The 22,918-nt window shown below is 45.0% G+C and overlaps 1 protein-coding gene across 1 annotated transcript in view; it reads left to right on the top strand.

The window, feature by feature from the left end:
* Nucleotides 1-1,870: 1,870 nt before the first annotated feature.
* The window catches only part of KIF13A (kinesin family member 13A), a gene marked incomplete at both ends in the record, with an annotated part of 250,691 nt that continues 229,643 nt past the window's right edge, over nucleotides 1,871-22,918 (top strand). Inside the window, 2 exons of the mRNA XM_080710284.1 lie at nucleotides 1,871-1,925; nucleotides 2,079-2,169. Coding sequence (XP_080566410.1) covers nucleotides 1,871-1,925; nucleotides 2,079-2,169 — 146 coding nt within the window. The remainder of the gene's footprint in view (nucleotides 1,926-2,078; nucleotides 2,170-22,918) is intronic.

Genomic DNA, 22,918 nt, shown 5'->3' with positions numbered 1-22,918 from the left:
CTCTCCCCAACTTAGTGAGACCCTGTTTCAAAATAAAAAATGAAAAATAGGGCTGGCGGTATAGAATGTCCCTGGGTTCAATCGCCAAAAATTAAAAAAAAAAAAAAAAAAAAAGTCGTGGATAAGAGGTAAAAAGGTGGGCCAGAGAGCTTTTCTTTTCTTTTTTTCCAGTACTGGGGATGGAACCCAGGGGCATTCTACCTCCGAGCCACACCCCCTACCCTATTTTTTTATCCTTTATTTTGAAACAGGGTCTCACTGAGTTGCACAGGGCCTAAGTAGCTGAGGCTGGCTGCGAACAATGATCCTCCTGTCTCGGCCTCCCAAATGCTGGGATTGCAAGCGTGTGCCACCACGCCCGGCCATCAGAGAGCTTTTCTAATGATAGAACAGAAGGCATGATCAAAGGACATGGGTTTAATTTCATAACAAAATCAGTATGGGCATGGTAGCTCAGGCCTTGGGTTTCATCCCACCGTGCTCGGACACAAATACACAGCCAGCCTGACTTCCCAGCAGGCCCCAGCTGGGGCGTCTCTCTTCCATCTCTCCTCCATTCCACTCGCTACACAGGGTCCACCCTAATGTGTGTGGCCAGGTGCCCTATCTCAGCATGGCCTCGGGCTCAGGATGCTCTCCACCGCCCCCTGCACACAGTAGGCGGGCATTTAGCAAAGCTTTAAAGATCCCGGGACCCCAACCCTGGACGCTAGCCCTGTGTCCACCTCCCAACAGCTGGGCACACAGAGAGCACTCATTGAACCCAAACCTCCTAAACCCGATTCGGAGGGGCAGGACATCAGATGTCCCTGCCAGCCTTCCACTCTTATGTAAGAGTGCAGGTCTCTCCTGGCCCACCTGAGCCCTCTGTGGCCACCGAAGGGCAGGGCGAGGCGAGGCGGTCTACACACACACACACACACACACTTGTGCGGCTGGGTGGCAGATGCCCTAAACACACACACACACACACACACACACACACACACACACACACTTGTGCGGCAGGGTGGCACACACACAGGAGGCGGTCTACACACACACACTTGTGCGGCAGGGTGGCACACACACACAGGAGGCGGTCTACACACACACATACACACACACTTGTGCGGCCGAGTGGCAGATGCCCTAAACACACACACACACACACACACACTTGTGCAGCCGGATGGCAGATGCCCTAAACACACACACACACACATACACACTTGTGCGGCCGGGTGGCAGATGCCCTAAACACACACACACACACACACTTGTGTGGCAGGGTGGCACACACACATGAGGCGATCTACACACACACACACTTGGCAGATGCCCTAAACACACACACACACACACACACACACACACACACACACACACACACACACACACACACACACACACACTTGTGCGGCCGGGTGGCAGATGCGGGTGCCCGGCGGCGGCGCGCTCGGTCTTTGGGCTTGGCGGGCCTCGCGCGCCCTGCCCACCGCGGCCGCGGGGCTCGAGCGCCGGGCGGTGCCAGGGTCCCCGCGGGCGCCGGGGAGGCCGGCGAGCGCCCCGGGGAGGCCGGCGAGCGCCCCGGGCTGCGGCGGGCGCCCCGGCCGCGCTCCTCCTCCGGGCGCGGCGGAAGATGGCGGCGGCGGCGGCGGGGCCGGCCGGAGCGCTGTGCTGGGCCTGGCGGCCTCCGCGCCCCGCCCCGCGCCCGCCCCTCCCGGCCGCGGCCGTGCCCGCGTCGCGCTCCCCCGGGATGGCCCGCGCGCCGGGGCGCTGCAGCCGGGCGGAGCTCGCGGCCGAGCGGCGGCGGCCGCGCTCGGGGGGCGCGGGGCGGCGGGGGCGCGGCGCCTAGAGGCCGCCGGGGGCCCGCGCCGGCGCCGCCAACATGTCGGATACCAAGGTAAAAGTTGCCGTCCGGGTCCGGCCCATGAACCGGCGAGGTGAGCAGCTTTCCAGCTCGTTTGTGTCTTTTTTTTTTTTTTTAATTATTATTATTATTTTTTGCGCGCGCGCGACTTGGGGGAATGGCGGGGCTGGGGTCCCCCCCCCCCGGAGCTCGACTTTGCAACGTCCCCCCTGCCCTGTGCTTTCAGAACTGGAGCTCAACACCAAGTGCGTGGTGGAGATGGAAGGGAACCAGACGGTCCTGCACCCTCCGCCTTCCAACACCAAACAGGGAGAAAGGTAACGCGTCCCGGAGGGCGGGGGCGCCGCCGGCCTCGCCGGGTCCTGCAAGTTTGAGCCGGGGAGATGGGGGTGCTCGGTCCTATTGTTAGCCCGGCGGCTTCAAGTTTGTCGTAGGCTCCGGTTGGGAGCGGCTGCAAGTCCAAGTTCCTCTCTTCGCTCTGGCCCCCCACCCCCAACACACACACTTGAGGCTCGTCCCCTCCCGTTTGGAGCCGTGTCAGCCTGGCCCGGCTCCGTGGCCGGAGCCGCCGCCGGTCAGCCGTGTCCCTGGCGGGCTTCGAGGCACCCGGAGAGGGAAGGGGGCGAGATGGGCCCCTGGAGATGATTAGTGCAATCGTCACATTTAACAGATGAGAAAACTGAGGCCCGGAGTGGCCAGTGATCAGCTCCAAGCCTTTTTCGTGGAACCCAGCGCCCGCGATTCATCCCAGCGCAGCGCCGTTTGCTCGGTTTGGCAGAATAGGTTAGGAAGATTGTGTGTAAGATGGGGCTGGGGGCGGGGGGTGGAGATAAAAAGGAAAACAGCCTTGCACTTTGCAGGCTCAGGCTGGACCATTTAAAACCTTTTTTTTTTTCTTTCTTCCTCGTTGGTGCCGAGTTGTGATATTGCCTGAATGTAATGCGCGAATTTTGATTTTCAAGAAGACAAAAGTAGCGCCCTGAACTCTATAGACACAGGAGGGGTGTTTAAAAAGGAACTGGATTTCCTAGATCGGCAACATATTTGCATTTGAAACGTGGTAACTGTTGGATCCTTATTAATTATGCTCTGTTTCATGCAACGGTATGGGAAAATGTCCTAAAATAATTTGAATATTTGGCATTTTTCTGGTAAGCCCCGGAGAAGAAATCCATCGGAATTTGTTCAATATGGCAATTCAGTCGTTTATAAAAAAAAATATAAAAGAAATACCGAGATTCTACAAGATTAATTCTTTTTGGAAATGAGCACGAGTTTGTTTCTAAAAGTCACCTGTTGATTGATGAGCTACAATGTAATAATTTTGCCCCCAGGAGATTTTTCACAGAAGAGACTCTGAAGTAGGATTTGTCAGTTTATTGCTAAAGGTGGCAGCTGCTTCCATATATAATCACATGACACTGAGGCACCCTTTTGCTGAATTGGGGGGTGTGTGAAATTATGAAGAGGTAAATTGGGGATTCTTTGCTTTTTGTGTTCAGCCTAGCGATTTTTATCTAGTTTGCAAACATTTTTGCTCTCCTTAGCAGATTCTTATGGTGGTATTAAATAGCCAAATTATATTTAAAGTGTTGTGTTAAATACATCTTAGTGATGCATTTTTCCTTGGATAGTACTTTTAGCTGCATTTTAAAACATTTTACAATATCTTTAGGTAGATTCATAGCTATGCAGATAGTATTTTTCATGGTGACAGTAAGTAAATTCATTAAGTTAAAAATGGTACAGATTCAATTAAATGCCTAGACCACTAGAGTCCCCCCCCACCCCCCTTCAAAGCTGGATATTGTTGTATTATTTCAGGAAAAAATATTATTGGGACCAATTCTTCAAAGCAACCTGGGAAACAGGGGTACTGTTTTAACTCCTGTTCGATAGCTGCTGCTTGTTTCCCTTGATGGTCTGGAACCTGCTTCTTGTCACTTTTAACTCAAAGGAGTATCATTTGTGCAGAGAAACAGAATTAAGATTTTGTGGAGTGTGGGTCGAACTTCTAAACTGGACACTTGGCTCCAGATGCTAAATCATTAGTTGGTCTTTTTTTTTTTTTAGGGCCACCACCTCAGGTACTGATCAAGATCTTCCTAGTAAAGGTTTTTAAGATGGGGTTGGTATTTATACCACTGGCTTGCTAACTGGCATAGTCTCTTATCTGGAGAGGTTAGAATAACGTGAGAGTGTGGGTCCTCTCTTGTTCTGTCCGTCTGACAGATCAGATTCTTTGTGTGGTGGGTGGGCCCTTGCTGTGGGAAGCCGCCTGCTACCTGGTCGTTCAGCTTACACGCGGAGAGTCAACACCACAGTGCCATGTGCGGATGAAAATGACTGTCTTGTAAGGATAAGGGCACCAAGTGCATTTTGATTCCATTATGCGGCTGGGTTCGTATTTCTTCAGGGAGCTTCCCCTTAAAGCAACAGTGAATTTAAGCATAGGACACGATTCCCTTGAGTTCTAGGTTGATTAATTGCGATAGCACTTCATGTTATATTTGCAATTCATTTCTACCATTTGCTCTTGGATAGAGCTCTAGGCAGGGCAGCCTATTCTATTCAGCCTATCCTATTCTCAGTAGAATGCTGAGAATATTATTATTTTTAATACCTAGATGCCCACGTTTTGACGCTTTAAGAGGTCCATCAGTAAATCTTGGCAAACTTAAGAACACTGAGAATTATTATTTTTCTCAGAGTTGCAAGAAATTACCAACACATTAGTCATGGGTAGAAATTCAGAATTACTGGATGAAAGGGTTCTTTCTTACCAGGTGAGACAAGGGTGAATACAGTGACTTCCAGGAAAAAAAGCAAACAAACAAACAAACAAACAAACAAAAAACAAAACAGGTGTGTTCTGCTTTCACGAGTTCCCTCCTTCATGGACTCAGAGCCCACAGCGCGCAGTGAGGACTAAAAGATATTTGTTTGGGTGCCGAAATTCTAGGATTCGAACACACTGCACAGGTCCAGGTTAAAAGCGGAATGTCTACTGTTCACCATGCTGAATACTTGAAGGCAGGTGTGAAGTAGTTTCTTAAAGTAACATTCTATTGCGAGTCAGGAACCATGTACAAAGTTCATCCGATTCCCACACTTGGCACAGGGAATCCAGAGGTGATTGTAGATGCAGGTACTTAAGCCAGGCCCTCACACCTTTCAGAGTGTGGGAAGAAAGAGAGAGAAAAAAACAAACAAACAAACAAACAAAAAACCTTAACATACCACGTGGTCATTGCGTAGCATGTGCTTGTGCTGTTACATATACTGTGCTATTTGGAAATTCACTGTTTCCTCCTCTGTTCTGCCCAAGGGGTGGTGAGCCGCCCGCAGGCAGGTGCTCGGTGCCCGTCCCTGGAGTGGGGGGAGCACCGCGGCAGGGCTGGGGGAGCCACCCAGGGTTCTGGCAGCCTGTGGAGACATGTAGCGTTTGTCTGGCCCTGTGGGTGTCGAAGTGTAGGTTCAGTTTTGCAAGACAGGGTAAAAGTCTGTGGCCCATGAAAGTGAAAGCTTGCCAGCCACCAGCCACCTCTGTGACTGGGGTGTGGGCGGGATGGGGAAGAGGCCGGGTGCTGGTGAGTGGTGTGTGTGGTGGGGAGGCGAATCCCGGTCTACTCGGTGAGATATAGAGCCAAGTCTTCTACTCCTCTGGTTACCTCTACTCTTCTTATTTTCTTCTCTAAAAAAAGAGTAGTTAAAGTCATTTGTTCCTCATGCATTTTTCTGACACATACACAAACATGTGTACACACATACATACATAATATATATATATATATATATATATATATATATATATATATATACACATACACATACATACATACATACTTTTCTTTTTTGCAGTGCTAGGGATGGAACCCAGGGACATTCTACCTCCAAGCTATACCCCAGCCCTATTTTTTTTATTCTTTATTTTGAAACAGAGTCTCACCGAGGAGTTGCAAAGGGCCTTACTAAGTAGTAGCTGAGGCTGTCCACGAACTGCGATCCTCTTGTCTCAGCCTCCCAAATGCTGGGATTACAAGCGTGCACCACCAAACCCGGAGATATAGATATAGATATATATATATATATATATATATATATATATATATATATATATACACACACACACACACACACACACACACACATACATACACTTTTTTTTTTTTTTTACAAATACCTTTATTAACCTTCAGTATCAGTATATGAAGATTCATTCAGATGGGTATGGTGCCGCACGCTTGTAATCCCAGCATTTGGGAGCATCTGGGAGGCTGAGACAGGAGGATAGAGGTTCGCGGGGAGCCTCAGCTACTTAGTGAGGCCCTTTGCAACTCAGTGAGACCCTCTTTCAAAATAAAGAATAAAAAAATTGGGCTGGGAGTGTAGCTTGGAAGTAGAATGCCCCTGGGTTCTATCCCTAGTATCCCCCCCCCAAAAAAAAAAAAGATTCATTCAAGTTTTTCCGACTTGCTTGCATCCAGTATGGGTGATAGTTATGTTTTTCTTCTTTTTTCATTTTTTTTTTCTTTTGGTACTGGGGATTGAATTCAGGAACATTCTACCTCTGATCTACAACCCCAGCCTTATTTTGTTTTTTTTTTTTGTTTTGGAACAGTCTCACTAAGTTGCTAAGGGCCTTGCTAAGTTGCTGAGGCTGCCATCTCCGGTCTCAGCCTCCGGAAGACTGAGATTACAGGTGAGTGGCTCCATACAGTAGGGCATGTGTGTGTGTGTGTGTGTGTGTGTGTGTGTGTGTGTGCACATGCGTGTGTGTGTGTGTGTGGGTTTTTTTGTAGATGAACTGCAAGGTATACATCTATAGTAAAGTGCATGTCTGACCTAGCTAATAATAAAGGAAATATAGGGCTAAATATGGGCTCTTGGTACAAGGTATCAGTTTTGAACTTCTTGATCATGCTTTCCAGATTGTAACATGTGCAGTGTACATAGCTCTTAAATTGTATGAAGGAGGGTCCAGGAAGGAAAGATACATCTTGGTCAACTGCATAGATGTTTTTAGCTTATACCTTACATGTTGCAAGTTTTTAATTCCTAGCTAGCTGCACCTGCTAGTCCTTTGTCTTCTAGGATGCTTGCAGCTTCTGTTCAGGGACCTTGTAGACTTTTTTGTCGTTGTTCTGTTTATTGAAGCCAGGGGTATTCTACTTCCAAATTACATCTCCAGCTCAATTTAATTTTTTATTTGGAAACAGGGTCTTACTAAGTTGCTGAGGCTGGCCTCAAGCTTGTATTCTCTTGTTTCAGCTTCTCAAGTGCTGGGATTACAAGCATGCCAAGCATGTGCCATCATGCCTAGTTCAGAAAATTAAAAATTAGTGAAAGGCATACAAATTAGAAAGATAAATCACTTGAAAAGCAGCAACATTCCATATTATGACGTCAATTCTTAGGATTTTGAACTTGATTTTCTGTTATCCTTTTCTCTGGCATTATTTATTTATTTATTTATTTATTTATTTTTGGTGTTACTGGGGTTCCTGGAAGCCCTTCTACTTCCGGGCTATACTCCCATGGGCTACACTCCCATACCTATTTTTTTTTAAATACATTTTAATGTGGAAACAGGGTCTCTTAAGCCAGCACGTGGCTGGCTTTGAACCTGCACGATCCTCCTGTCTCCGCCTCCCAAGCGTGGGGATTACAAGCATGCGCCACCACGCCCGGCTTTCTCTGGCTTTATATAGAAAGCAAGAAATATTTAGATTTCACTCCTATAAAAGTGTGCATTTTTTTAGGCAGGATATTAGGATTTTAGTACAATAGAATTTTATTAACCATTACTATTTTAAATGTGTTTTTAAAATAAAGGTACATTGAAATCTCTCTTTATTTTGTGTGGTGCTGGGGATTGAAACTAGGGGTGCTCTGCCTCTGAGCTGCATTTCCAATCCTATTTTATTTATTTATTTATTTTTTATTTTGAAACAAGGGCCTCACTGACTTGCTGAGGTTGGCCACGAACCTACAATCCTCCTATCTCAGCCTCCTAAGTACTGAGATTGCAAGTGTGAGCCACCACGCCTGGCTCTTGGAATCTCCTTAAAAAAATAAGATTTAAGTAGCTATAATGCTTATATATAAGTATAGATTAGTGGCTTAAAATTTATTTTGATCACAGTCTGCACTTCAAAATGCATTTTACAGGCCGGGCGTGGTGGCGCACGCTTGTAATCCCCGCGCTTGGGAGGCAGAAACAGGAGGATCGCGCAGGTTCGAAGCCAGCCGCGTGCGCTGGCTTAGGAGACCCTGTTTCCAAATAAAAATGTAAAAATAGGTCTGGGAGTGTAGCACGGAGGTAGAAGGGCTTCCAGGAACCCCAGTACCACCAAAAAAAAAAAAAAAAAATGCATTTTACATTTTGAATATACGTGTGTATTACAAAGACTCACGGAAATATACTTTTTCACTTTTCTACTTTAGTGGGTACCCTGCAATTCTATGTTATCGTGGGATTAAAAGTGATGTTTCATACCTGCATGCTCCACCTGATGTGTTTCCCTCCATATTACCCCCATTTTTCCTCCTCCCTTCCCGTACATGTTGGTGAGAGTGGCAGTGACATCTTCATGCATGGACCATTTTCTTTTCTGTCCTTGTTCCTCTCCCCTCCCAATTTTTTATTTTTTTTATTTTTGCGGGTCTGGGGATGGAACGCAGGGGCATGCTACTTAACGAGCTACACCCCAGCCCTATTTTTTTAATCTTTCATTTAGAAACAGGGTCTCGCTGAGTTGCGGAGGCCTCCCTAAGTAGTTGAAGCTGCCCATGAACCTGGATCTTCCTGTCTCCACCGCCCAAGGGCTGGGATGACAGGCGTGCACCCTGCGCCCCACGCCGCCCACCGTTCTGATGCTTTTTCTTCTCATTTATCTAAGTCTCTTTAGTTTCCTAGTTTGCTCTCTAGCTTCCAGTATGAGAGAAAAACTTAGGATCCTTGGCTTTCTGAGACTGGCTGGTCTCACTTAGCGTAGCACTGTAAGTTCCGTTCGTTTTCCTGCAGATGACCTAATTTTATTCTTCACGGCTGAGTAAAACTCCTTGCGTGTATCTACCGCTTTTGATGTATCTGTTCATCGGTTGACGAGCACCCACACCTGCCTCTCGTGAATTGTGCTGTTAGAAACTCGGACGCGCGTGGATCACGACAGTATTCGAACTTAAATTTTTTAAAAAAGATAACTGGGTCATGTGGTGGGACACTTATTAACTCTAGGCAGTGTCTCTCTTATTTTCTGTTTAAGTTACAAAATAATGATGGTGACTTACTGAACTGGTTTCACAAACCACTAAATAGTTATAAATTTATAATTTAAGAAATACAAGTTTAGCAGGTAAGAGCTTGGGTTCCAGTTTTTTTTTTTTAAACTAGTATAGAGTATGAAGTAGTTGTATATTATTGTAAAGGCTCTACTAAAAATAAAACAAAAAATTTCTCTTCTTTTCTTAAAGGCAAATACTTTTAGTGGCATTAGTTTACTGTTTTGGAGCACCCCCCCACACACACTTTATATGTGTGCATATGATTAAACATAATAGTGGGATTTTTTAATTTTAATTTTTATTTTTGTGGTACTGGGGATGGGACCCAGGGGCATTCTACCTCTGCGCAGCACCCCCAGCCCTAATTTTTTTTTATATTATTTTTATTTTTGAAACAGGGTCTGAGTTGCAAAGGGCCTCACTAAGTAGTTGAGGCTGGCAGTGAACAATCCTGTCTCAGCCTCCCAAATGCTGGGATTACAAGTATGTGCTACCACACCTGGCTTAAGGGATTTGTTGTTATATATTTATACATACATAGGAATAATTTGGTCAATTTCTTATTTTTATGTTTCTGTGTGTGTGTGTGTGTGTGTGTGTGTGTGTGTGTGTGTGTGTACACGCGTGCGCACATATATGCTACTGGGAATTGAACCCAGGGGCGTTATACCTCTAAGCTACACCTCCACCCCTATTTTTTATTCTTTATTTTGAAACAGGGTCTCACTAAGTTGCAGAGCCCTCACTAAGTAAACTGAGGCTGGCCTCAAACCAGTGATCCTCCTGTCTCAGCCTCCCAAGTACACTGCGGTTACAAGAGGGGACCACCATGCTCAGCTGATAGGTTTTTGTTTTTTTGTTTTGTTTTGTTTTCCTGTGGTACTAGAGAACCACAAAAATCGAACCGAGGTGCTTTCTAACTCTGGGTTATACTCCTAGACCTATTTTATATTTTATTTGTAAACAGGGTCTCACTAGTTGCTGAGAGCCTCACTAAGTAGCCGAGGCTGGCTTTGAACCTGCGCGATCCTCCTGTCTCAGCCTCCCACACTAGCTTACGAGTGTGTGCCATCATGCCTGGCTCTGGCAGTTTTTTAAAAAATTAAACGTATGTATATATTTTTTGTGTTTGTAGGGATTTGACCCAGGGACATTCTACCTCTGAGCTCTACCCCCAGCCCTATTTTTATTCTCTACTTTAAAACCATCTAAGTTGCGGAGGGCCTCACTAGGTAGCTGAGGCTGGCCTTGTGAGAACCTGTGATCTTGCTGTCTCAGTCTCCCAAGTACTGGGATTACAAGCGTGCGCTACCACGCCCAAACTTGCTTTTATATTTCTGAATAATATACCAATAGTACTGGTTTTCTCTTTGGTCTTTTCCTATTCTTCCCCAGATTTTTCTAGCCTCCATTTTCTAAATGTAGTAACATAGTAATTCTGGTTGTGCCAATATTGAGTGTTGACACTCTTTATATGACCCCAGAGAATACTGTTTACAGTTGAGCCATGGACTTTTTTTAATAGATTCTTTCCTTGTCATTTGTGTTTCCTGGAGTTAATGATTGTTTTCTTTTTTTTTTTTCTTTCATTTGCTTGTTTTTCTATGTACTTATTAATTCATCAACCTGTCTCTCTCTTGACTCAATCTTCTTTTAAGAGTTTTTTTTTTTTTTGTGGTACTGGGGATGGAAGCCCTTCTAACTCCAGGCTACACTCCCAGACCTATTTTATATTTTTATTTGGAAACAGGGTCTCTTAAGCCAGGCGAGGCTGGCTTCGAACCTGCGCGGTCCTCCTGTCTCCGCCTCCCAATCGCGGGGATTACAAGCGTGCGCCACCGCGCCCGTCACCTTTTAAGAGTTTTGAACACCAGGTTCTCTCTGTTTCATCTTCTTGGAGACGTTTCTCCTGGACCCTCCGCCATGCTTTGTGATGGAGTGGTACCTGCCGTTTTCCTCGGGCTCCTCTTCATCATCATTCTGGGGGTTCCCTTTACTTAACTCCTGCTCATTTTCCTTTTTATTCTTTCTTGGTTTACTGGGCTAATTTTATTATTTTTTTTTTATTTTTTTGTGGTACTGGGGGTGGAACCCAGGGGCATTCTACCTTTGACCCACACCCCCCAGCCCTATTTTTTTTATTCCTTATTTTGAAACAGGGTCTCACTGAGTGGCAGAGGGCCTCACTAAGTACCTGAGGCTGTCCGTGAATCGCAATCCTCCTGTCTCAGCCTCCGGAATGCTGGGATCACCAGCGTGTGCACCACGCCCAGCTCTGCTGCCCTAGTTTTGCAAAACATAGTTTTCAATAGCTTCCTGGGGATCAAGTTTTTTGAAACCACGAAAACATCTCTATGCCACCTCTTATCCCACTGATGGACTGGATGGGTGTCAAATTCTGCTTTAAAGACATTCCAGTATCTTTTTATCTTCCAGTGCTTCCTTTGAGAAGCTATTTGTATTTCTAATCCTTTGGATCAAACTTAGATTTTTAGTCCTTCCTTTTGTATTTATGACAATAGTGTGTGTGTGTGTGTGTGTGTGTGTGTGTGTGTATGTGTGTGTGTGTGTGTGTGTGTGTGTGTGTGTGTCTGGGGGTTGAGCCCAGGGCTTCACACCTGCTAGGCAAGCACTCTACCACTGAGCTACATCCCCAGACCTTTTAAAATTTTATTTTGAGACAGGGTCTCGCTAAGTTGCCTAAGTAAGGCCTTGAGTTTGTTTTCCCCATTTCTGAGCCGATAGTCGTTGGGATTACAGGTATACTCCACGGCACCCGGCTAATTGTGAGCCCTTTTGACCTGGAAACTCACATTCTGACAAAAATTCTTGAATGACTTCATTAACAGATTTTTTCCTGCTTCTTGTCTTTGTTCTTTTCTGGAACACATAATTGGACGTGACATTTCCTTAACTGGTCCTCTAATGGTTTTTTCTTTTCTATTTTCCTTTTATTTTTTTTTCTCTCTCTCTCTTACCTTTTGGCAGATTAACTCAACTTTATCTTCTAACCCTTAATTTCTCTTTCCTGCTATTAAAATTATCAAGAATTTTTTTTCTTGGTCTCTGACGTTTTTAAAAATAGCATCCTGTTCATGTGTCTTGTGTCTTGGTTGTGTTATCTTCTGTCTAAAAATGTTAATGATGCTTTCTTCTGCATGGTCTGCTTTTCTTTCTTTCTTTTCTTTTTTTCTGAAGTACATAGTTTGGTTTTTTTCTTGGTCTCTGTCTTTTATGTTAAAGACATTTCTTAGATGAAGCAGTCTCCCAGCTGGACCCTGGGGCTCTGCAGAGCAAGAACTCTGTATGATTTATCCTTGTTTTCTGAGTGCTTAGATTCAGGAATACTTAGGGCACAGAAAGTGTTTTGTGAGTTCTATCTGCAAGTATTACTTATTATGATGATTAAAAGCACGCCAAATACCTTTTCCATTTAACTTGCAGCAATTAAAAAAAATTAATGATTTCCTTTTTTTCACAAGAGCTTAAGGAAATGCTAGCATTGAACATGGTGGCTGCTGTCGACCACTCAGTTACACACATTCATGAGGATAATTAGCTGTTAGCACCAAATGCCGGGGAGGGGGGACTTTTAATCGTATTTTTGTGTCACTACTATAAAAGTTTAGTTAAGACATTGTTCAGCTTAGGAGGTGTGTGCTTATTGGGTTGGGGGAAATGCCACAAGAAATTTTCAGAATGGGACCAAACTATCTAGTTGAGCACACTGCCACTTAGTTCCTTCTGACAAAATCAAGTAAGAGATAAGTGAAAAACGTGGATTGTTTCCAGTTGGCAATAAAACTACACATGCCAAGAGCTTTAAGGAAAACTTATAGGAACGCATTTTTCTCAAATAGTAGGCATCCCCCTGAAGACATTGAGGCTGCTCAGAATTATACAACCAAAGTTACTTTTTCTCAGGTTTCCCCTGGAGCCAGATCAAAGAAGGTGTTTATATGTTTAGAATATAAAGATTTTGAAACATTACTTGCAAAAGAAATGGTAACAGAGAAATAAGTTAGACATAGAGAAACAGAAACATGTATTACTTTGTATCTTGACAATATAAGAAAGTAAGTTTACTGACAACAAAGATGTCAATAAGGAAGTCATGCTAACATTTATATAAAAACATGTTAAAAAAAAAAAAAAAGACTTAGCCAGGCTTGCTGGTGCATGCCTGTAATCCCAGTATTTGGGAGGCGAGACAGGAGAATTGCAGGTTCGAGGCCAGCCGCAGCAACTTTAGTGAGACTGTCAGCAACCTAGCAAGGCTCTGTGTTAAAACAAAAAATAAAAAGGGCTGAGGCTTATCTCACAGGTAGAATGCCTTTGGGTTCAATCCCCAGTAAAACACACACACACACACACACACACACACACACACACTCACACACACACACTCACACACACACACTCACACACACACACACACACACTCCAAGACTTGATTTATATGGAATTCAGGAACTGTGTTTTTAAGAGAAGATCATGCTATAGCCAGGCGCGGTGGCGCACGCTTATAATCCCAGCATTCGGGAGGCTGAGACCTGAGGATCGTGGTTCGCGGACAACCTCAGCTACTTAGTGAGGCCCTTGCAACTCAGTGAGACTTAGTTTCAAAATAAAGAATAAAAAAATAGGGCTGGGGGTGCAGCTCAGAGGTCGAATGCCCATTGAATTCTTTTGAATTCCCATTCCAGGGGAGCCGGGGACCCTATGCAATCCAGTGACCTGGTGTAGTAAGTGGGGTGGGAATTCTGGGCACCCCCGGTTTCTGCTGCTGACTTGATCTGTGTCTCTGAGCTAGCTCTGTGTGTGTGTGTGTGTGTGTGTGTGTGTGTGTGTGTGTGTGTTTTACTGGGGATGGATCCCAGGAGCTTTCTACCTCTAAGGCTACACTCCCAGACCTATTTTATATTTTATTTGTAAACAGGGTCTCACTTAAGTTGCTGAGGCTGGCTTCGAACCTGCGCGATCCTCTCTCAGCCTCCCCAGCGCTGGGATTACAAGCGTGCGCCACCACACCTGCCTCTGAGCTAGCTATTGATGTATCACTTTTGCCTGGAAGTCTCTTCACCTATAGAACTAAGAGCTGGAGTAGAAAATCGAAAAGGCCCCCACTCCCCAGGTTCTGACATTTGAGATTTAACCCGATTGTAACTTAATGTATAATGGGGTACAATAAATTAAGCAACATTTATAAGAACTGAAAGGGGTTGCATTTACTTGCCAGAGTGTTGGGAGAGCTGCAGAGGACTGGGAGGCCGTCTTGGGAGACCGGGTTTTCCTGCAGTGGCTTTGAGGGTTGAAGGTGTCAGGTGAAGTAACCCAGCCGCCAACTGCAGGTATCTGGAGTCCTTATCAGCTCCCGACTGAGGGGCCCGCTTCCTACCTTGGCTAAGCACATCAGAGTTTGTATGTGCCTATTGGACATTATTGGACAGTATAAAAATCATTTGATTTCACTCTTTCTGTTAGTTTCTCTCTTGTATAATTGTGGGATTTTTTTTTGGGGGGGAGGGCTGTGGGGGCTTTTTTGTTTTTGTTTTTTGTTTTTGTGGTAGTGAAGATTGAGCCCAGGGACATTCTACCTTTGAGATATACCCCCACTTCCCTCCCCCCCCCCTTTTTTTTTTAAACAGGGCCTTACTAAGTAGCTGAGGCTGGCCTTGAACCTGCAATCCTCCTGTCTTAGCCTCCCAAGTGCTGGGATTACAGGTGTGCGTCACTGCACCTGGATGGACCTGTGGATTTTAAAGTGTCCTTGCAGGCACATAGTGTTTTATGCAATAAAGTATCTCTACAGGGCTGGAGAAATTACACTCCCAGAGCTGATAGCTTAAAGGTTCCTTGGGCAGCTCGTTTTGTTTCTGAGAGTTCTGGTCTCACCCTGTCAGACTCCAGGCAACCCCCAGTGTTCTGTGTCTTGCAGGGTGGGCTGAACTCTGGTCTGTGTGCAGGGTACTTCTCCAGTCTGGTTTGTACCCCCTCCCCTTACTCCCAAAGCAGCATGACTTATTGATCCACGTGGCCCTTCAGAGTCTGGTCTGCAGGTGTAATAAACTTTGCTGATGTTAGAAGATCTGTTTGCCATTCTCTTAGGGGAGAGGTTCAGAGCTGTGCTTTTTTTATTTTTTATTTTTCTTTTTTAAAGACAGGGAACAGGAAGGAAGCCTTTGAGGAAGGAAAGCCTGGGCAATGGCTCTAGCTTTGTGTTGTCTTAAAGAGACACGCCCTAGACTGTACGCCCACCGGGAGTGACCACAAGCATTCACCTCCTCCCGCCAGGAGCCCGCCCGAGGAACAGCTGGCCGGCACAGGCCTTCTGTTGCAAATATTAGTAGATTCATCCCAAATTTTGGAAGAGCCACCTGTAGTTTGTTGGAAAGATTAACAAGCCTTTAAATATACTTCTGTTCTGGGGTTTAATAAAACAACTCTCACAATTGATACTTTTTGTCCCTTCTTCTCTTACTGCAGCTAAACAGGAAATGTATAAAAATATAAAGATTATATATATATATATAAAATATTTATATAATCTCTGAACTTGTGATTATAATAAGAACATTTTACATTGTAAGGTTTTACATGAAATAAGGCTTTTGGTTTTGTGTTTCCTATTTATTGTTTGTCCTTAACTACTTTTATTTATAGTTAAAGTGTAGTAGTCACTTTACAAATCATAACAGAATAGTTACATGGTTACCGGTTACACTGTTACATGGTTACTAGTTACACTGTTATGTTGAGAAAGATCCTTAAAATTATTTCTTTGGAGGGTGATGTTTTGAGTAAGGAGGGAGGAGTGTAGTGACGGAGAGAGTGTCAAGATAATGGTGTTAAATTTGAGCAGCCTTATTCAGTTTTAAACATCTGCTTTTAAATCTAGAGTTACAGTGCAGACAGGTAACATTAGCATGGTAAATGCCACATTTCAGTGTTTCTGAAGCCTTGAATTAGTGCTGGCTTTGATAACGGCGCTCCTTTATCCAAAATGACAGTATAGTCTGCATTTATTTATTTTTTTACTTATTATTTTTGTAGTACTGGGGATTGAACTCAAGGGTATTCTACCTCTGAGCCATACCTCCAGCCCTATTTTATTATTTTGAAACAGGGTTTCACTAAGTTGCTGAGGCTGGTGGTAAACTTGCAATCCTCCTATCTCAGTCTCCCAAAGCGCTGGGATTACAGGAATACACCCCGCACCTGGTTTAGTCTCCATTTTGAGTTATGCAGCGGAAATAAACTTTGGATTTTGGAATATTTTGGATTTCATATTTTCAGATTAGGGACCTTCAGCCTCTCTCTGAGCCGCAGCTTTTGCCTTGGGTGAAGGGAAACTTTTTGTCTTTTGTGGTATTTTTGTAGACATCAGCGGGGACTACATAACTAGTTTTATAACACTGTATCCAGTGGTGTTGCACAGTGGTATAGTCCAGTAGCAGGTGTGGACTTTGGAGACTCCCTACTTGTTTGAATCTTCCCCACCACTTTCTAGCTGGGAAATTTGGGGCAAGTTTCTTAACTCCCTGTGCCCTGTTTTCCTCGTCTGGAAAACTGGAATAATAAAAGCACAGACCATGTAGGGTTGTGAAGCTTAGCACTAGCCTGGCACACAGCACCCATGAATGTTGTCGGTTTCATCAAGATACTTAAAGATGGTTCCCCTGGCTTCATTACCAATATGGTTCTTATTCATCATAAGTTTAGAAAAGGAAGATTCTTTTTTGTACCTAAAAAGAGCAATTAAAGTCTGAATTTTTATTTATTATTTATTATTTATTTATTTTCATTTATTTTATATATATACATATATATATATATATATTTATTTATTTATTTGTACTGGGGATGGAACCCAGGGTCATTCTACCTCCGAGCTACAGCCCCAGCCCTATTTCTTATTCTTTATTTTGAAACCGGATCTCACTGACTTGCAAAGGGCCTCACTAAGTAGCTGAGGCTGGCCGCGAACCTGTGATCCTCCTGTCTCAGCCTCCCAGATACCTGGATTATAAGTTTGCGCCGTTATGTCTAGCTTACCGAGTTATTTTTGATGCTGTCAGTGGTAGGCACGGGGAGACATAGGTGATGACCATTTAAAGGCCTTGCAGGCATTCACCTGAGCATCATAGCCCCCTCCTCCAGCATGTGGCCAAAATCTGTTATCCTGAATAAGAGGCCACGGTCGGCTCTGTGTCTCGGAAGAATCTACACTCCAAATGGTTTGTCACCCCTTTCTGGACTTAAACTCCCGAGGGCAGAGCCCCGCCTGGTCGTCTTCCCTGTTCTCGCAGAGGCTACGCAGGGGCCAGGTGTGGACAGGTGCCTGCTGGATGTACTAGGGCCGGAAGCAGGGAGAGGCTTGGATCACTTCCCTTCAGTGGAGTGTCCCCAGCTCGTCTGTCTCGTCGCTTGTGGTTCTGCTGTGAGGCCTCTAATTTCTGCATTAGATTGTTACATAATGACCGGCTCTGTGCTGCCCTGTGGCTTCCTCGGGTCACGGCCCTGCAAATGTAGCTCTAGACGCTGACGACGTGGACCACCGTGGCCTTGGGCTGACAGTCAGAGGCTGTCACCGCTCAGCTCCATACGACACAAGTGATAGCCGTCCAGCAGGAGGTCACTCGGTCTGCAGCAAAAGTGTGCTTTTTTTTTTTTTTTTTTGTACTTGGTATTGAACTCAGGGGTATTCTACCTCTGAACTATCCCCCCAGTCCTTTGGATTTTTTTTATTTTGAAACTTAGGTTGTGGAAGGTCTCATTAAGTTGCCAAGACTGGACTCAAATCTGCCATCCTCCTGTCTCGGCCTCCCAAGTACTAAGATTACATGTGTGGGCCACCATACCTGACTAAAAGTGCACATTTTATTTTATTATTATCATTATTATTATTAATTTGTGTGGTACTAGGGATACTAGAACCCAGGGTATTAGAATCCAGGGGCATTCTCCCTCCGATCTATACCTCCAGCCCTATTTTTTTTTTTTTATTATTCTTTACTTTGAAACACAAGTGATAGCCGTCCAGCAACAGGTCACCCAGTCTGCAGCAAAAGTGTGCTTTTTTGTTTGTACTTGGTATCGAACCTCACTAAGTTGCAAAGAGCCTCACAAAGTAGCTGAGGTTGTCTGCGAACCGTGATTCTCCTGTCTCAGCCTCCCAAATGCCGGGATTACAAGCTGGGATTACATGGTACGCCACCAAGCCTGGCTCAGAAGTTCACATTTTATTTTATTTTATTTATTTATTTATTTTTGGTGGTACTGGGGTTCCTGGAAGCCCTTCTTCCTCTGGGCTACACTCCCAGACCTATTTTATATTTTTGAAACAGGGTCTCTTACGCCAGCGCGGCTGGCTTCGAACCTGCGCGATCCTCCTGTCTCCGCCTCCCAAGCGCGGGGATCACAAGCGTGCGCCACCACGCCCGGCTAGAAGTTCACATTTTAAATGCTGCACAGCCTACATCGCAGGCCAACAGCAGGCTCCGTGCAGGTAAGTAGTGGAAGAGAATGCCATCCTAGGCGGTCATAAGATCATGTTCCATTTCCATAATGGCAGAGTTGATGTCTACCCCCGTGATGCTGTGTGGTCGCAGACCTGCGGGCAGGCCCCGCACCAGCCTGCTTGGTGGGCATTCTTGTGAGCCAGAACAGAAGTTGTTTCTCTTGTTGTCATGGGAACAGAGGGGCGGAGAGAAAGGGCCAGGAGGGAGGGGAGATGTCTTAGGGTGGCCCTGCACCTCCCGGAGGCTGCACCTGGAGCCAGTTGTCTGGGATGGGGACGGCCCAAGAGGGGCGGGGCTGCATGTCCTGTGCTCTCCCTTCTCCTGGGAGGATGGCGGGGTCTCTGGCTCCTCGGTGACATTTGGATTGACGCTGTTCCCTCTGTTAGCGCACATGTCAGCTAGTGCTTCCCCAAGGGCGCCTCGTGGGCAGTGCTCAGCACGTTGCCCAAGAACTCACATTGCAGGGATAACTTTGAACGCGTCTGTCTTTGTATTTTTTAAGTGAATTTGCAGATTTTATTAAGACTCCATTAAGTAAGCCTTTCAAGACTTTATTTAATAAGCACCCTATTAACGAGTTACTTGTGATCCGTCTCACAGTGATTACAAGTCCCGGAGGGTCTCTGCCCCACACTGGGCTTTGGTTTGGAAATGGGAGCAGGAAGACAGAAGGTGTTGCAGAGAGAGGTTGAAAGACCAGGGCGGCTTACAGGAAATGGCAGCCCACAGCCTCACGGGTGGTGAGAGCATTTCCTGATTTTGGGGATGAGTGACCAGGTGTCTCGGGCCTGGAGCCTGCAGTCTCATACAAGCCTGCTGATGTTTCCTCTGCCTTAGACAAGTGTCGGTTTTTCATCTTTGAGTGACTAAGTGTGAGTTGGGTTTTAGAATTATTATTATTGGCTGGGCGTGGTGGCACATGCTTGTAATCCCAGTACTTTGGAGGCTGAGATGGGAGGATTGTATGGGTTCAAAGCCAGCCTCGGCTTCTTGGTGAGGCTCTCAGCACCTTAGTGAGACCCTGTTTCCAAATAAAAATATAAAATAGGTCTGAAAGTGTAGCCCGGAGGTAGAAGGTCCCTGGGTTCCATCCCCAGTACCACAAAAAAAAATTATTGTTCTTAGTTATCATCTTTCTTTATTTTTTTCAATTGATAAATAGCAAACAACATGATTCTGTTTCTTCATTATTGTTATTATTGGTATTGGGAATCAGTATGCATAAGTGTACGCTACTCCTAAGCAGGACCTCGAATCACCCCCTTCCCTCCTTCTCCCTTTTAAATATAAACGTCTGCATAGCTTTTTAGGAACTTGCAGCTAACATTTGTATGGCTCAGAGTTTCTTTGTGAGAGGCACACTTTTCTTTCTCTCTCGGTGTCTGGCACTGGGGATGGAACCCAGGGGCATTCTACTTCCAAGTTACACCCCAGCCCTTTGCAATTTTTATTTGGAAACAAAGCCTCACTAAGTTGCTGAGAGCCTCGCTATGTTGCGAGGCTGTCCTCGAACCTGCAACCCTCCCGTCTCTGCTTCTCAAGTACTGGGATTTTAGGCATGTGCCATGGTACTCAATTCTACCTCCTCTCTTTGAAAGCCTAAATAATTTTGGCATTAGTACGGTGTTTTCTGATTATAAACATGATGCCCATTCACTGTTGAACACTTGGAAAATACAGATTAGAGGTAAAATACAATTTGCCCATCTTCCTGTTAACATACTGATGTATTTCCATTTCTCCGTGCATAGTGTTTTTATTTGTTTGTTTGTTTGTTTGTTTTTGTGGTGCTGGGGATGGAACCCAGGGGCATTCTACCTCTGAGCTACACCCCCGGCCCTATTTTTTTTTTAATCCTTTTTATTTTGAAACAGAGTCTCACGGAGTTCAATGGGCCTCGCTAAGTAATAGCTGAGGCTGTCCGCGAACCGCACTTCTCCCGACTCAGCCTCCCGAATGCTGGGATCACAAGCGTGCGCCGCCACGCCCGGTGCGTAGTGTTTTATGCCACTGACATGAGTGACTCGTTTCTTACGGTTATGAAACATCAATTATACACAGCCTCTAGGCAGTAACACTGTCTAAAAACTGGGCTTAATGTTCAGTCCAAATCAAACTTGTATCTCATGGAAACTTTGTTTTCGGTTTTGGTTAATGTCTTCCTTCGCCAAAGCTTTCCTTGTCCCAGACCAGTTTTCCCCTGAGAAAGTGTCTGTACCAAAAGGGAACATAATGGCTACCAAAGCAAGTTACATCCTGATGGACTGTTTGGAACTTTGTTTCCCTAATTAAGGAGGCAGCTTTAGGAGCGGGAACTCTGGAGCTGGGTGTGAATCTTGGCAGCTGTGCTCACGAGCTGGGTGAAGCTTAACTGCATTCACTCCAACTTTGTGTGAAATAAATAAAGCACTTAGAATATGCATGGTAAATCCTCAGTAAGTGCTGGCTATTTTTCTTAGTGCCTTATTATTATTATTATTATTATTATTATTATTATTGTAATACTGTGAGCCATAGGACTGTGAGATGATCCTAAGGAAGCAGAATTGTATGCTGCTGATAAGCAAAACACTCTGCCAGGCGTGGTGGTGCACACGTGTAACCCCAGTACTCGGGAGGCTGAGACTGGAGGACTGCATGTTCGAGGACAGCCTCACTGAGACCCTCAGCAACTTAGTGAGACCCTGTTATTTATTTATTTTTTTTTGTGGTACTGGGGTTCCTGGAAGCCCACCTCCGGGCTATGCTCCCAGACCTATTTTTTTATATTTTTATTTGGAAACAGGGTCTCTTAAGCCAGCACCGCTGGCTTCGAACCTGTGTGATCCTCCTGTCTCCGCCTCCCAAGCGCGGGGATTACAAGTGTGCGCCGCCGCGCCCGGCTTATATTGGGATATTTTAGAGGTGACATTTAAAACAAATAATACACACACACATGACTTTTATGAGTGGATGGTGGAGAAAGTTTAGTTCCCCTCATGCAAACCAATATTGTACTTCTTTTTAATGTGATGAGTTTGTGGTTATTTCTTCACCTAAAGTTAGGATGACTGTCAGCACAGAGACAAGTCTAAAATCAAATAACAAAGTCAGGGTCAATCAACCCTGTCTGGAATTTCAATTCCTGAGAGACTGAGAAAGGAGGACTGCAGGTTTGAGGTCAGTCTCAGAAACTTAGTGAGACCCTCGGCAACCTAGTAAGATCCTATTTAAAAAAAAAAAAAATCAGTCCTATGATGAGGCTCTGGGATAAGTAATAAGATTTCCCATCACGAATGTCTTCAAGGCTGTGCTCTGAAAACATCCCACTAATGAAGCACAGTTAAATTGCTTTGTTCTGAGTCACTTGTAATAATTTTTTTCCCTTCCTGCTGCTAAAAAGAGAGTGGAACGTTTGACTCAGAGAATGCTATGTGAAGCTTTGTGAGGACCAGGGAACCAGTGTCTCCATTTGAACGCGGAGTCTCGCAGTAATTATTAAATCAATAGTCATCACCGGGCGTGGTGGCGCACGCTTGTAATCCCCGCACTTGGGAGGCAGAAACAGGAGCATCGCGCAGGTTCGAAGCCAGCCGCGCGCGCTGGCTTAGGAGACCCTGTTTCCAAATAAAAATGTAAAAATAGGTCTGGGAGTGTAGCCCGGAGGTAGAAGGGCTTCCAGGAACCCCAGTACCACAAAAAAAAAAAAAAAAAAAAAAAAAAAAAAAAATCAATAGTCATCAAATGACCTGTAGGGGATCTGGTCAAAAGACAACAAAAGCGTTGTTCTTCCCCTTTGATTTCCATATTTGAATCTAATCCTTACATAGTCAAGTTTTGGATGGTGAGTGTGGTTAGTCCTGGTGGAATTGATCATTCCTTTAAGGCTCCCTTCTAAATTTGTGGCCAGAACATATGTAAAGAGTAAGCATGACTGAGACACGTCTAAACATGAAACTAAGAACAATTGGAGAAAATCAACCCAGGCTCCTAAGAAAGCCTGCTGCCTTTCATTTAGGACACACGAGATACCTCTGATATTTATCCATTTTTCAGAATTCTAAAAACATCCTCAAACCAGGCATGGTGGCCCACGCTTGTAATCCCAGCACTTGGGAGGCAGAGACAGGAGGATCGCAGGTTCGCGGCTAGCCTCAGCTACTTAGTGAGGCCCTCCGCAACTTAGTGGGACCCTGTTTCAAAATGAAGAATATGGCTGAGGCAGGGGTATCTTGGAGATAGAAGGCCCCTGAGTTCCATCTCCAGTTCTAAATAAAAA

Source organism: Muscardinus avellanarius (genome assembly GCF_963383645.1).
Source record: "Muscardinus avellanarius genome assembly, chromosome: 14".
Classification (NCBI taxonomy): Eukaryota; Metazoa; Chordata; class Mammalia; order Rodentia; family Gliridae; genus Muscardinus; species Muscardinus avellanarius.
Note: the sequence above shows the minus strand (reverse complement) of the source record. Positions and strands in the feature narration are given on the sequence as shown.